The following is a 15,890-nucleotide window of genomic DNA, read 5'->3' as shown; positions in this document are numbered from 1 at the left end:
TATGGGCTAGTTACTTTCAGTCCAAGTTTTTTTACAACTTCTTATTGTGGTGAAATAAGAATATGTGACTCCTTAAGGTCCCAAATGAAACATGGGATCATAGGTGACAGACAGACAGACAGACAGACAGAAATAGATAGATAGATAGACAGACAGACAGATGGATGTCTTATGCATTTTAGACATAAAACTGAAGGATCAAAGGATGTTATCCACTAGATAGGCATGCAAATTGCACTTTTTATTTTTTTAAAAAAAGAATGATCTGCATTTGTTAATCACTCTGGAATTAATTTTATTGTTTTTTATATATTCAGAATCTCCAAAACAGCAAGTTCTGTGATATTCAGCTAGATATTTTCTTCAATCCTTATGATAGAAGCTTTAAGTATGAGTTTCAGGATTTGCAAAAATATTTTTTCTGAATTAACAGGAAAAGGTTATTAGAGACTGTTGATTTTAGAAAGTTATAAACAGACTAAAAGTCCAGATGGATTTAATAACATTTTAAAAATACACATAAGAATCCATCCCGTTTGCTCTTGGAAGAAAAACAACATAAGATAGGATTTTAAAGGTTGAACACTAGGCAACATAAGAAGGAAATAAAGATTGTAATTAAAAGAGAAGCATATTTATACTGGATTTTATAAAGCAAGATGGAGTAAAACATTTCAGCAATAGATCTATTGAGAAATATTTGAGAACAATAGACTTAGAAGTTAATTTTAAGGATCTCAGCCATAATTGATAAACTAAATGATATTTCAGAAGAGAATCAAATCTTACTGGATAAGAATGAAACTGATTTAAATGGGGATTTTCAAATGACAAGCTTCAAACAGAATAAGGGAAAATATGAAATACTAGTTGAATGTTTTTAATAATTAAAAATGTTATATATGGATCAGAAGAGTGACTTGGATAATGTTTGTGTTAGATTTACAAAAGCAATTTGTTAATGCAATTTTGTGAGAAGAGACAAAGAGAACATGAAAAGAAACTGGACATATTTGAAGGGGAAAAGGTCAGGATTGTTAGGAGAAAGGAGAAGGAATATAAAGTTGATTTATTTGGCCAAGGTTAAAATAAATAGGTTATTATCACTAGTAATCTGTAATGGCTTTTTCCTGACTAGGACTAGATGATGATATTTTAAGGCTTTGTTTATAGACAAGAGTTATATTGGAAAGACTTCATTTGTCACATTTTAAGTTTATTGGATTAAGGTTAAAATAATTATATTATTCTGATAGCTTTTAATAAATTTTATGACTGGATTTGAAAGATGAGGTTTGGGGATTTAAGACAGAAAATAAGAGATAAATGTAAAAGGAAGCAATTTCAAATAAGATTTATTAGATCAAGTTTATAATACATTGTATGATACATTGTTATTTCTGGTAACTCTTAAAGGATTTGTTGATTAGAATGGATGATAAGTTTTAAAAATTTGTTTGTAGAGAGTGAGGCGATGTGGGATGGAGAGATTGTTTGAAGAGATTGATTGCTTTCCCTCTTAATTATTTATTGTTTGTTTTAGATAAACCTGGCAAACAATTTTTTCATAAGTCAATCCGGCAATATTTCAGTGATGTGATCTGTGAATATTTTGTCATCTTAAATTCACCTGATAATCTTTTGATACAGTACTCTTTAAGTCTATTCAAACATTTCTTTTAAAAAAGAGATACTTTTGGCTTCACAGAAGTCTCAAGGGAAGTTTAATGACACATTAAAAAAAATTCTGTGAATAGTAACTGTTGGTGTAATGGTTTAAAACAGAGATATGGAAAAGGAATTTTGGGGTAGAGAACAATTGATTACACTATAAAGTGATACAGAACGGAAAAAGAAAGAAAAATGTTAATTAACCAGTTTAGGTGAATTCTACCATAGACTGCCTTTTACAGAGTCATAACAATATAAAATTTCAAACTTACCTTTTTCCTATCTCTCTCATTTGTTTGTGATACTAAAAATAGTGCTGTATATCTTAGGATAAATCTTCCTTTTATAGAAATAAGCATGTCTAGTTTTTCGTGATTTTTTTTCAATCTAATTTTTCTCCCCAGTTTGGCAAAAAGGATTACTCTTACTATTGTATCAAAACTTAACAACTAAACTGTAAAAAAGAACTGCTCTGGCTGTAATGCTTTGGTAAGTGCTAAATAGGTGTGAAGTTTTTCATTATAGATCAGGGGTGTCAAACTGCCGGCCCGCAGGCTGGATGCGTCATGGCGAAACCGCACCCATCCCATTGCCGGCAATGGGAAAAAAAGTCGCGATACGTTGCGACACGTCATGTGACGTTGCGAGTTTGACACCCCTGTTATAGATGGTCCTTGACTTACAACTACAATTGAGATTGGGATTGCCACTGAAAATCAGGCGCAGTCCTAAAGTGAGAGGTCACATGATTACAAAAGCAATCCCTGCTGTGGTCATTCATTGAGAATGGTAAGTCATTACACAAGTGCCCACTACAATCCAAACCATTCTGAGCTTGGCCCCCTTCAGTTTTGAGCCTCAGTAAGGTAAGGGACTGCCTCCAACTCCACCCACTCACCTATCTCTCTCCATCTCTGCCCTTTGGCCACTCTTCCCCCTGCCCGCAGGACAATCAAGCAGTCCCAGAATTCTGTGGCTCTGGGGCTGCTTGCCACGTGCCAGGAAGCCTCAGTTGCCCCACCCCCCACCCCAGCAAGTGCAAGCAAGCATTCATTCACATAGCCGCCTTCTCTCTCAGTTCCTTGCACCCTTTTGCCTTTTCTGTCCAGCCATGATGCTACCCGGAGCTCCAGTTTCTTTGGCAAACACTTCTTACACAGGTGTCCAGCCTGCCCCAGGAGCAGGGCACCTGTGAACCCCAGCAAACGCCAGCAAGCATTCATTCACACAGCTGACTTCTTCCCCAGGTTCCCCCACATTGACCTTTCACCTTCTGCTAAAGCAGAAGCAACTTGCTACCTTTGTTGTCTTTGGAACGCTACGCTGTCTTCATAAAGCTGTGCTGCCTTCCGAAAGCCACACCGTCTTTCCAAAGACCTTCAGGAAACAACACACCTTTACAAAGGCAGTGCTGTCTTCATAACGCCTTTGGAAAGACAGCGCCGCCTCAACAAAGACAATGCAGCTTTGGGAAGGCTGTGCTGACTTCAGAGAGCCTTTGAAAAGACAGTGCAGCTTTATGAAGGCAACACGGCTTTACAAAGGCTCAGGGGGTCACGTCCAAGGAAAATTCGGCAGAGAATCTGGATTCGAAAAGAAGGCAGCAAAGGTAGCAAGGCCAAAGGGGCTGGGAGCAAATGTTGAAAGGTCAGTGCAGGGAACTGGGAGAGAAGGCGGCTGGGCGAATGAATGCATGTTGGTGTTTGCTGGGGTAGCTGAGGCTTCCCAGGGCACGGCAAGCAAACTCGGAACCTGCTCGCCGTCGTGCAAGGCCAAAAAAGGCATCAGATGGGGGAAGACTGATGAACGGAGGGTGGTGAAGAGCTCTCTTGTAAGTGGCACGCACTGCCAAGCACCCAAATTTTGATCACGTAACCGCAGGGGTGCTGCTGCAACGCTTGTAACTTCAAGCATGGCTCATCAGTTGATTTTTTTTTTTCACCACCGTCGTAACCTTGAACAGTCACTGAACAAATAGTAAAGTTGAGGACAATCAGTATTTACAGATCAACCCACAAAATCTTTCCTAATTCTCATATTATTTATGATTAGAAGAATAACTTGTGTTCCTCTTGATTATGGCTGGGGTTATATACTCTCTAGCAGTAACTTAAAAACCACAGAGGTGCTTGGATTCAGTATGCAATTTTATTGACGAATTTCATTCTGCCAGTGAATGAATTCTTACCGCATTCTATCTTCTTTCCTCCCCCCCCCAGGCCCATTCCAAATGTACATGAATTTTTCTCTGGGGTCCTAGGACACCTTTTGGAGCACACTCAAGGCAGAAAAGTGCTGTTGTGCAACTGGAAATGTATTTAATGCCTGATGGTACCAGCAGCCTTTGTGAATTCTTGCTTATCCCACTGTTAAAACACATTTCCAGCACTGCATGGTTTCAATTTTGTTTGCCTATGAAAAATAAGAAGCAATTTCTAAATATGAATGTGAAAGCCAATAGTATGCAAAGGAGAAGTTTTAACTTCTGTTTGCCCCCTATTTCTCCTTATCCAGGCAGCCATGGATAAGAAACATGTAATTAAAAAAAGCAGAAAGTCTATTTAATTTAAGCACTGGCATTCTCTATTGGCACCTGCCAGCTTCCTTGCCACCTGACTTCTTATATCTTTAAAACATTATTTGTTTTCAAGAACATGACTAGATCTCAAACAGCTCTCATTAATTGTCTTAGAAAATAAATAGGATGGATTATCTTTGCCCAGTGCTATGGAACATGGCTGTGCAAACCGTTTGAAGAGAACTTCACAATGTGTCCTTTTGAATCCGTTACGGAGAAGGCTGGGATGTGCACACCAGCTGCTTTGAGATCCTTTTGCAGATTTCTCAGCATGCATATGCATTCAGAGAAGACCCTTGCCATTATCCTTTGGTGGCACTACAGATGCATCTTCTATGCACCTAGGTCAGGGGTAGGCAACCCAAAACACTCAAAGAGCCACTTGGACCCGTTTCCCACCAAAAACAAAACACTGGGAGCCGCAAAACCCTTTTGATATCTAAAATGAAGATAACACTGCATATATCCTTTTTTACCTTTATTATAGGTGTGTGTATGTGTGTGTGTGTGTGTATATATATATATATATATATATATATATATATATATATACACATACATACATATATACATACATACATACACACACACAGACACACACAGACATATACACATTAAAAATAAAAGTAAAAATATGACTCTTGGGAATATCCATACTATTAAAACAATGATCACCAAGAGAATGCTTTAAGAGAATAAAATTACATACACACACAGATAAAAAAAGGATATATGCAGTGTTATCTTCATTTTAGATGTCAAAAGGGTCTCTCTCTCCCTCCCTCTCTATCTGCCCTTAGTCTGCCACTCCTCTTCCCCCACTCTCTTCCTTTCTCTCTCTCTCTCCCTCTCTCTCTCTTTTTCTCTCTCTCTTTCTCCCCCCCCCATCTGCTGCTCACCTGGCAAGCTTCAAGCTGTTGTCCAACAACCTCCGGGGTAGGCAACCTCGTCTCTTTTATGACTCATGGACTTCAACTCCCAGAATTCCTGAGTCAGCCTAGCTGGGCTAGCTAGCTCTCTCCTGCCCTTCCTGCTTCCTGCTTCCTTCAGAGACGCAGGAAAGGGAGGAGCTCCGCCCAGAAAGCTTTTCAGCTCCTCGGAGAACACTGTGAGTGCACTCTCTTTTACACATACACACACACACAAAACACACACACACACACACACCCAGACACACACACACACACACACACAGAAGCAGGGAAGTGCAATTGCCTCTCTCTGTCTCTCTCTGCAAAGGCAGAGGAGGCTGGGAGCCACAGGGGAAGGCTCAAAGAGCCGCATGCGACTCCGGAGCCGCAGGTTGCCGACCTGTGACCTAGGTAGTCCTCCCTTAATGATTGCTCACTTTAGTGACCAATAGCAATTACAGTGTCATTGAAAGAGCCAGTCCTCACACTTACAGCTGTTGCAGAATCCTGCAAATATACAATTGTCATTTGTGAGCTTCATGGCAGGCTTCCGAAAAGCAGAATCAACAGTAAAGTTGCAAGATAGGTCACACGATGTTCCGCTTACAGACCGCAGGTGATTCCCTTAATGACCGGGGCAGAAGTGAGAATGTTGTGTGATGTAATGACTATGTCACTTAGTGATGGAATTGCCAGGCTAAACTGTGGTCATTAAGCACCCAGAGTCACTGGTTTGAGATGGGCAGCTGTATAAATTGAATAAATAAACAAACAAACCGAGAACTATCTGTATGCGCACAGAAAATCAGGAAAGGCTCTTGAGGTAGCCTAGTGAATTCTGCAAAAGACGTAGCTGCCTCAAGCAGCAGATTCACAGAGATCTTTGCTCGTTTTATGAGGCTAACATTCTAAAAACCTAATGTACGATACTGGACAGCCACCATTTTATTAATGGGAAAACCTTTCAAACAGCTATATTATAAGAACGTCTGTAACACAGTCATAAAATTCTATATATGCCCATTTTCCGAAAAAGATTGGGGACCTCTGGTTTAAAGGAGTGTACAACTGGAAAGGCAGCAACAGCACTAAGGCAGAAATAAGAGAGGAAAAACTGCTGCTCTTTTGGAGTTGGGACCAAGACCGATTGTACAAGGCGGTTAGAAGGTCATTAATATAAATGTTGTGAAGTCTAGAGAAATTATTTGATAAATGATTCTTTTCTTTAACAAATAGTTAGGACTGCAGAAAAAACGATCGCGACCAGCCTGCCTTCCACTGAGGATCTGTACACTGCATGAACCAGAAAGAGGGCTGAGAAAATTTCTACAGACCCCTCACATCTTGGACATAATCTATTTCAATGTTTCCCCTCAGGATGCCATTATAGAGCATTGCAAGCCAAAACAACCGAACATATAGGTTTTCCCATGCCTTCACTCTGCTGAACACTTAATTCCCACAGCACTGTCTCATTTCTCATCTTTTCTCATTTTCTCATCTTTCCTACTATCTTCTCCTATTGGTTTTTTATGATTTATCAATTTTGTTTGTAACTTATGATTAATGATTGCAATGATGATTATGACCTATGACCAGTGGTGGGATTCAGATACCTGAATATCCGGTTCTCTGCGTGGATGCAGGCCTGGGCCTCCGAGGCCTAGAGCGGACTTCCGAAAGTAACATCAACGCATTTCCATCGGGCCGTTCTAGGCCTGGGAAACCTCCTCCAGGCTTCCCAGACCTAGAAGGATTTCCAGAAGCAGCATGGGTTCAGCCGGTTCTCCAAACTCAACAAAATTTAGCTACGGTTCTACCGAACCGGTGTGAACCAGCTGAATCCCACCACTGCCTATGACCTATTACTTGCTGTTTATATGTACACTGTGAGAATATGCACTGGAGACAAATTCCTTGTGTGTCTGATCACACTAAACCAATAAAGAATATCACACTTGGCCAATATGCTATTCTATGCTATGCTATGCTATTCTATTCTTTCTGAAAATTCAGATCCTGAACTGAATTACTTTAAAGACATTTTAAAAAGACTAAATAAGTTCTTCTGACTATAGCTATCTACAAAGAATCATAACTCAAAAAGAAACATGTTACTTACAATCAACTGCTTTAAGCCCTGAAAAGACAGCTCCACAGAGTTGGCATTGAGAACTTGTCTTTTCACTGCAGCCTGTTCACCAAGGAAGCGGAGCATTAAATCTTTAACTGCATCACCCTAATGGGAAAAAAGGACATAATATCTAGCACCGTCTCAGTAAAGGTGTTTTGTAAGTTTGGCCATGTAATCTATTTATATAATTTCTGTGAAAGGAAACTTTTACAGATCATTACATTGAAAATTAAAAAACATTCTTTTACAGGAGGATACTTATCACCTTCATGTTCTCCAACATAGCTTCTTACCTCACAGTGGGTTTAGATTCTCTATACTAAGTCCTTTAGATTTCTTCAGTTAATATTCTCTGGAGTGGATTTAGCGGATTTCACTAAAAGATACTGAAAAGAAACAGTAGAAGTCTAGAACACTACAAGTCTGCTCAAACCTTATTTTGTAGCTAATAATAGTTACAGGGACCAAAGTGGCCAAAATAACAGTAGCCAATCTACCTTCTGGAGAATGAGGTTTTCTTCATTCCATAAGGAGACAAAGGCATGAGTCCTGACTGAAGACCTCATCTGTCTTTCTAGTTTGATCTCAGCAGGTTCTTACCTGCCTTTTCTGAGGGCCAAAATAAAAAGACTAATTACATAGTTCTGCTCCTGAGTGTGAGGTCTCTCTTCTCCACAGGATGCCAATCTATATCAGAGCATACTGTGAGGGGAAGGAACATTAATCATTTGGCCCTGCTGGGTTTTCAATCCAGATTTGGCCTCTGTGGTTTTCACTGCAAAAAAAAAAAAGGTTCCTTGAAATAAAAAGAAACTACATTTTAGGCATTGACCCTGCAATCTAAAATGGAACCACAGCAAGGGGGGATAGGATTAACTCCATCCTAGAAACCTAATCTTTATTCAATCCTTCACAGTGGCCATCTGTGAAGGAGGACTGTACAGACACTAGATCATTCCTAGGAAGTCTGGAAATAAAATTTTTGTCACTCAGGTTGTTCACAGAAACTTTCTCAGTGCGCTTCCTGATGAGCTAGGCTAAGGATGCTTAAATTGATTTTTCTGGCCTTTCAGTATTGTTATCGGCCCACTTGTGTTACACTATGATAATATCCCAACCTCACCCCAGAGTTTGAGGGTATGCATTAAGGGGCTTGAAAATGACGTAATCCTTCCAAGTGGCTGCCAAGTATCTGATGGCAGATGCAGTAATGGCTGGATAGGGTTGTGTGTTGTTAGGTGAGTAGGGATTTGCTGGCGTGCAGGTACAGTACATTGAGGGAGGATGGACACTTTGGTGAGAGGCAAGAGGTGGGGGGATATGGGAGGGATGATGGGGAAGCAGAAACATAGAAACCATGATTGGTATGAGGTGATATGGTGGATTCAGGAGAATGGGCTGTACTCGGAGGTATCATATTGGCTAGCTGAGAATTTCTGACCCAATCCCTGGAGGTTGTGCAGATGGGGAGGAACAGGCTCTGACTCCCCTGGATGGGGAGGAAGAGGCTCTGCCTCAATCTTGAGAAGACAAAGTAGCTTCATTTTTGGGGGGCCTCCTAGTTCCAGAGACATTCCATCTTTACTTTTTAATGGAGTTGCACTTCCAAGTGAGACTAGCATGCAATTTAGGATTTCTTTTGGACTCACAGCTCCTGCTCAAAAAGGAGGTGGCAGCTATGGCCCTTTGTAGTTACATCTCAGTACATCAATTCGTTTGTCCCTGGATTGGAGGAGTTTCAGACATTTACTCATGCCTGGGTCAACTCATGATTGACTGTCAGCCCTCCTAGATAAACCAGGCAGGAAACGTAACTAGATAAACTAATTCTACATTGTTGCAAGGCTACATTAACAGAATCTTGCAAGTTTGAAAATACAAACTTCCTGCCGACCACTTTTAACTGCCTGATACATTAGGGTGGGTCCTTCCTAAGTTTCTTTCTCTGACTGTTAAGCCATTGGGAGACTGCCACCTTTTTTGTTTGATCGTTCCCCAAGATCATCCAAATTTTTAAAATTCTGCTTTATTATAAGCTGCCCAGAGTGGTCATGGAGTCAGGTGGACTCAAAATCGGAATATTAAATTACTTTTTTGTGAGCTGTGTTACCAGCAGGCATGGCAAAGCAGCTGATTTATTTTATGCAGAATATTGTGCGTTCAACCCTTATACTGCCAACTTAAGCATTTACAATTACAAGCATTATTTGTTTATAATTTGTTTCTAACACGACCATTGTTTCTTTGTTCTAAACCTATCTAAACTATTTTCCTGAATTTGGTGCATGTTATTACTATCATAGTAAATTTCATAATATTATGTCCTAAAGCAAAATAAGAACTCCTTCAAAAAAGAAAACATATTTTAAGTAAAGATAGCTCAAAAGCTCTTGCGCTGGTTTCTAAAAACCTTAGGATGCTTCATCTCCTTATATTTAGTGTTTCTGCAAATTTTACCCCACTTTGATGAAAAACAAAAATACTGTACAATTTTTATTTGTATATTGTTTGACAAACTTGCTCCTTTATTGATCTACACACAATTACTTGCCAAGCAACCCAGACTGAAGATCCAAATTAGATGGGCTTGACAGACCTGTGATTGCTATCTACCTTTAACATTATTTTTAATGAGAAGGTGGAACATAAGTGACATGTAAAAGCAGACACCAAATGCTCTGTGTCTGAATTCATTAGATAAGATTTGAAGTGATTAAAAGCAACAGGGGATTCTCACCTGAATATTGTCAAATTTTAATCCCGGCATGGTCACATTCTCCTTGTCCATGAAAATATTATTATATGGCTGGGTGGTTACTAAAATCAACACACTCCTAGTTGCATCACTAGGAAGCCAGGCATCATTTCTTCTGTCCATCTCACTCATGTTCAGCACAGAGGCAAAAGGGTCATCACCACCTTGAAAAACAGCTTGAATCTGGGAAAATGGCTTTGGAGACTGACATATTTCTGGAGAAGATGCAGATTTCCCAGGTTCTGATCTTCCATTTTTAAGAGAATATTTATGGTTAGCGGAGTCATGCAATTCCCCAACTGTTACAAGAGAAGACATTTGCTCTGGTACAGATGTGCTTGCATTGGGGTTACTGACCGAAATAAAAGATGATGTAGTAAAGGAATCAAAAAAATCAGAAGCTAATGTATTAGTACTGATGGCTTCCCCAAAAAAATTGCTTAGGCTTGGACTAGGCTGAACCACTTGTGGATGAATTTTCACTGGAGTCTCACTTACAGCACCAAGGCTGGGTGACTTCACCATTTGAGGCTCAAAGCCATCATGCAGAAACTGTTGCTGACCAGTTGTATGATTTCCCTGGCTAAAGATGGTACAGATAGGAATAGGTTCTGAATCAATTGGTGATTTAATGACAACTGGAGGAGATGCACTTTCCTCTGGTTTGCTTTCATCAACAATGTTTGATGGAGACTTTAGAGGTTTGTCACATTCTGCTTCCAGTTCATTTTTTGCTGATATCTGAATCAGATTTTCATTTAAAGAGGACTGATAGTCAATTCTCGAATCAGAAATACTTTTGGCAGTAGCTTCAAGTTTTGTTTCATTCTCATTTTTAATTACTTCATTTCTCTCTAAACGCTCCTCTCCTCCCATTGCTTCAATATTGTTTGCTTCCATTTGTTTGACTATTTCTTGCAGGCAGCCAAGATCACCAGTATCATCTTCACTATTATTTGGAGAATCAGATATCACAACGCTTTCCATCATGTGCTCGCTAAGTTTGTCTATGAAGTTACTGGAATCTTCTGCCATGTTTTCATTTTCTTCAGATGCAGATTCATCTCCTCCCAGATCAATGGTTTCTTCGTGGAACAGAAGTTCTTCAGAAGCCTGCTGCTGGATATCACAAATGTCAGCCACTGCATTTGAATTTCTTAATCCAGTGTCTTCAATATTGCTTTCTTGTTTTTCCATAGTTTTTCTACATAAAAAGAAATTGCTACTGATCAGTACTACATATAGGACAATTTATGCATAAAGCAACAATATATACAGCCACTGCAATAATTAAAAACACACTTCAAAATATGAAACACTTTATTAATATCTTGCTAACCCCTCCCCACCACTTCCTTTTTTCTTAGCATGAAAATAATGATTCCCATGGTTGAAATAGTGGATATCTTAATACTGTACTCCTGCCAGGGGCAAAATATAGGATAGATCCAGCTGGGCCCTTTGGTCTTCTTGACCACTCATTTTTCCACTTTGGGAAAGTACTGTGCTGCAAGGTCTTTGACTTATCTATACACTATATTCTACTTGGTTGGCTTGCAATCTCATAAATTCATACTTGGACAACACAATCTCTACCTCCAATGCAGAGACTGACCATCTTTCCTGCAAGAACAGCTGATTGAAATGTTCTCTAGTGGAATTCCCATCTATCTCTGTATTTAGAAAAAGGGGAAGGGAGATTGACAGTGCCCAAATTCAGATGGAGACCGACAAAATAGCATTACTACAACCCTGGGTAAGGAAGAATAGAAGAAGAAATGACAACTTTAAGTAGACAAGAAGGGAATTCCTACATGAGAAGGCTTGGATAGCAAACACTAAATTGAACAGAGTTAAGAAGCAAATCTTGGTAGACTAAACCTCCTGTCCCTTAGGCAGCTTATTAGGACTTCAATTATTTATTTGTTGCCCTCTTCCCAACTCCTCTGTAACTTCAGTAGGTGAAACAACAATCAGATAAGGAAAAATAAAAAGCCATTCACTTTTATAACCTGGAATATAAATGTAATAAATTCAGGCAGGATAAAAAATTTAAATGACAACAATTCTGATTAATAGCTGAAATTTAAGATGGACCATATTAAAAACAGACATTGTGTGTCTATCCATCATACTATTCCATTTCAGAGTAAGCAATGTTATACAGTGTACAGAAAAGGAGTAAGAACAATAGGGAAAAGAAATTAAATGCAATAGATAGATTAGATAGATAGATAGATAGATAGATAGAGAGAGAGAGAGAGAGAGAGAGAGACAGACAGACAGACAGACAGATACATACACATATATAGACAGATAGATAAAAACAAATCTAATTTACAACAACCTCATTCCCTATTTTTTGAAGTTTTTATATGCTATAGTTGTCGGCAAAAATGCCCTTGGATATTTACCTTTGTCAGCCATTATGGCTTTGATAAACCAAGATGTTCATATTATGGTTTTTAATAACACAAGGCGTAAACTGCGTTAGCAGATCTAGTCATACCACCTGTAGGATTTCCTACTAATTATGAGAAAAGTGCCAACCAACATTTTCACAGTGCATCATATACAAAATGGTTATCACAAGATGATCTATGTTGACTTTTGTTACTCTTTGCATAAAAAAAAGGAAAGTCAACTGAGGCCATTGCATAAATTTTATTAAAACAGAAATGGTTAACTTTACTGAGCCACATCAACACCCTTCGTTTTACCTGTGTCACATTCAGTATTCTCTGCTATTTGACATATTGGTCCAGGTTATCTAAAGAGCTGCCTCACCCCAGTGGGATTGACCTACTCCACCCATGCCAGCAGAAAGGGCACGCTGTGGACTCCATTGGTCAAAGAATTCCAGCTGGCAGGATCCAAATAAAGAGCCTTTTCTCCCACCCTCTGGAACATTGTAGCCACCAAGTTGAGATCCACATCCACCCTTTTGGTCTTCTGAAAGAGCTTGAAAACTTGGCTCTGCCAGTGCCTTGAGGCCCCAATGGAGTGTGTGTTGTACTGGAGGTGGTTAATGGATTGAGATAAGATTCCAATTCTACCCCATTTGCATCTTGCTCCCTTCCTTGCCTGCTTTGTTCATTTTAAGTAAATTTTAACATTAATATTTATTATTTTAATATTTCATGTTTTATCTTGTTTTACTTGTAAACCATCTAATGTCATTTGTTGGTGAGATGGAGGGGCATATATACTTAATAAAAATAAAATTTTGATAAGTTTGCCACAAACACAACTGAAACCTAGTACTACCTCAAGCATATTTATGTTTTTCAATGTCAATTAGAAGCTCCGGTTAAAAGACTATCTTGCAAGCCAACATCACTAACTATCATATACATGCAGTGTACTCACATACATGTTAAAGGCAGCTATCAAAATGCATGCAGAAACAATTAATACATTTTTAACAAGGTATGTCTTTATGATGAAATCAGAAAGTGCTTCTGCGGACTACCAGAAAACGAAATTAGGAACCCCCCTTATATCTGATCTTTGCCCAATTTTCATTTTTTAAAGAATAGATTTACAAATTAAACATACCTTTTATGTTTGCTCTGGCAAAGTGTCAGTATCCTCAGGCATACCACTTTAATTCTGTCTCAGGGACCCATCTGTAAAATGGAGCATTTTTCCTCAAGGCTACTTCTGTAATTATCAAAAGGCAAAGAAATCAAATGAGGGCCTGAGTCATGAAGATATTGTCTATTGTCTATAAAACTGTTTTATAGATAATGTGAACACAATTAGCATTAAGACACATTCATTGAATTGCAGTAGTCCTACACAGTTTTGAACCTACTTCCTTCGAGATGAAGTGATTAATTCTCTCAGCTGTAGGCCCTTTGCATTTTTCATGACCGAGTTGCTACCTTGTAACTTAAAAACACCACCATCAACCACCACAACTGGTTTTTCACTCATATGGATTTTATTTATCGGTTTATTCTGTGTTTGCACAAGCAGCTTCATTCAAACCTAACAGTGACCCAGGTTCCACTTGAAGAGTGGAATGGGTAACCCATCTCATCCGCTGTTGGTAAATATCTTTATTATATAAGCCACCTTAAACGAACAAAAGAATAGGAAAGAAAAGCAATCGAGGAGGATATTCCCTCACCTATCCCGCTCTTTACTTCCAATGATAGCGGCAACGACGTCCCATCTAAACTACAGCAGAAACACCAAATGTGTAAAGGAAAAAAAAAGCCTAGTGCGCCTGCGCGTCCAACTTCCCTTCCCTATCGATCCAATTTCGCCTCCCCTACGTAGACGAGCGTCTTCGGCGCTCCACTCCTTTCCCCGGAAGTGAAAAAAGTACGGAGGCCGAAGTGGGCCCAAGGTGTTTTTTTTTGTAGGTTCGCCTTCTTTCTAATTCGAAAGAGGGGGGAAAAAAGAGCCGAAACGCAGCCGCGGGTTTTCCCATCGCGATAGTATTTGTGCCGGGGCGGTGGGTGGTGGAGGAAGGTAGCGGTAGCTGACGCTGCCATGGAAGATGATGCTCCCGTGATTTATGGGCTGGAATTCCAGGTAAATAAGAAAATGATGGATTGGGATTTAATAGAAGAAGAAGCTTTTCATCAGACCAGAATTTATATTTTTTCTAGATTTTTGTGGGGGAGGGTGTTCCCCCTGCAGTTATTTAGGAATTGGACTAAGGAATGGGCATGCACTTTAAATTATGGATCCCTTTAGGATGGCTTCGGTGCAAGCCTCTTTCAACGCAACCAATTTTACAGAGCTGCTGTTCTGGGAGAAATTAGTGCAAGGAATGTTTTGCAAGTTGCCTTAATTTCCTAAAAGAAAAGTGGCTGATAAATATAACCAATAAATAAATAAATATGTGGCTGATAAATATGACCAATTTATCAGCTGTAAATGTAATGAAATCTATGGATTCATTAATGTGCTAAAGCGGTGAAACATTTTATTAAAGAATATATATCCGATATATCTCTCTATGTAGAGGTATTCCAAATGAAAAAAACTGTATTATAAATCAAAAGTGCCCTTTGTGCCTTGTTAATTTTAAACAAGTCTTGTTATTCATGAATAATGTAACTTTTCATGAAGTTGGGATAGATTTCTGTAGACTTTTCTGCAGCTTTCTCTAACAAGGCCTGTGAAACACTTTTTTTTAGTGTTTTGCACTTTTGGAATAATTAGTGTGTATTATTGAGTCATGATTTATGATTTAGATTTTGAGATAGTCTGGAAAGGTTAGCTGAAATATTTCTTTCTGAAAATGATAAAACCACCAAAAATAGTCCACTATAAAATAACCAAAAATAATTCTGAAAATTATCTAGAGAAGATAGATGCCTGAGAAAACAAGATCATTTTTAGCTGCATAAAATTGTACAATGAAATAAGCCTTCTGATAACTAATTGCCACCAAAGACAACTAACCCCATACTTTATGTTTAAATATACATGAAAGAAAGCAGTCTTTGCCATTTAATTATTTGTATGCCAAAGGATTCACATTCTTTAAAATTCAACCCTTGTATTATTCCAACAGGAATAATATTTCATGCTTCTGTTAATACAGCGGTTCTCAACCTTTGTGTGACGGCGCCCCCTGAGGGGGAAAAATGGCGGATCGCGTTGTTCGGCGACCCCTGTAAAATGGTCGTTCGACCCCAAATGGGGTCGCGACCCATAGGTTGAGAACCGCTGTGTTAATAGAATCTTTTGATTTACAGTAACATCTTGATTTAGTGGACTGCCATTTAGAGGACCCTAACTCACAGTTCAACCCTGATCTACAAATATTTTCTTCTACCTTGGACCTTGTACATGATGTATAAAATTTCCATTGAGCTA

The 15,890-nt window shown here is 39.0% G+C and overlaps 2 protein-coding genes across 4 annotated transcripts in view; one reads left to right on the top strand and one right to left on the bottom strand.

The window, feature by feature from the left end:
- Nucleotides 1-14,308, bottom strand: part of TRAPPC12 (trafficking protein particle complex 12) — an 87,659-nt gene extending 73,351 nt beyond the window's left edge. The window contains exons 1-4 of one of the 2 annotated variants that reach the window (XM_039331927.1): nucleotides 14,185-14,308; nucleotides 13,608-13,712; nucleotides 10,032-11,253; nucleotides 7,283-7,399 (exon numbers count right to left, since the gene is read on the bottom strand). In XM_039331927.1, coding sequence (XP_039187861.1) covers nucleotides 7,283-7,399; nucleotides 10,032-11,246 — 1,332 coding nt within the window. In that variant the 5' untranslated portion in view covers nucleotides 11,247-11,253; nucleotides 13,608-13,712; nucleotides 14,185-14,308. The remainder of the gene's footprint in view (nucleotides 1-7,282; nucleotides 7,400-10,031; nucleotides 11,254-13,607; nucleotides 13,713-14,184) is intronic. The other variant, XM_039331928.1, reaches the window with a different exon arrangement.
- An 88-nt stretch (nucleotides 14,309-14,396) lies between these two features.
- EIPR1 (EARP complex and GARP complex interacting protein 1) overlaps nucleotides 14,397-15,890 on the top strand; it is a 68,116-nt gene continuing 66,622 nt past the window's right edge. For both annotated transcript variants that reach the window (XR_005555278.1, XM_039331929.1), the window contains exon 1: nucleotides 14,397-14,594. Coding sequence is in view for 1 of the 2 variants with exons in the window: in XM_039331929.1 (XP_039187863.1) it covers nucleotides 14,553-14,594 (42 nt within the window). In the remaining variant the exon portion in view is untranslated. The remainder of the gene's footprint in view (nucleotides 14,595-15,890) is intronic.

The sequence above is a fragment of the Crotalus tigris genome, unplaced genomic scaffold, assembly GCF_016545835.1.
Source record: "Crotalus tigris isolate CLP2741 ecotype Arizona unplaced genomic scaffold, ASM1654583v1 scf7180000024439.5362192, whole genome shotgun sequence".
NCBI classification, from domain to species: Eukaryota; Metazoa; Chordata; class Lepidosauria; order Squamata; family Viperidae; genus Crotalus; species Crotalus tigris.
This window is presented reverse-complemented; position numbering and strand designations above follow the sequence as displayed.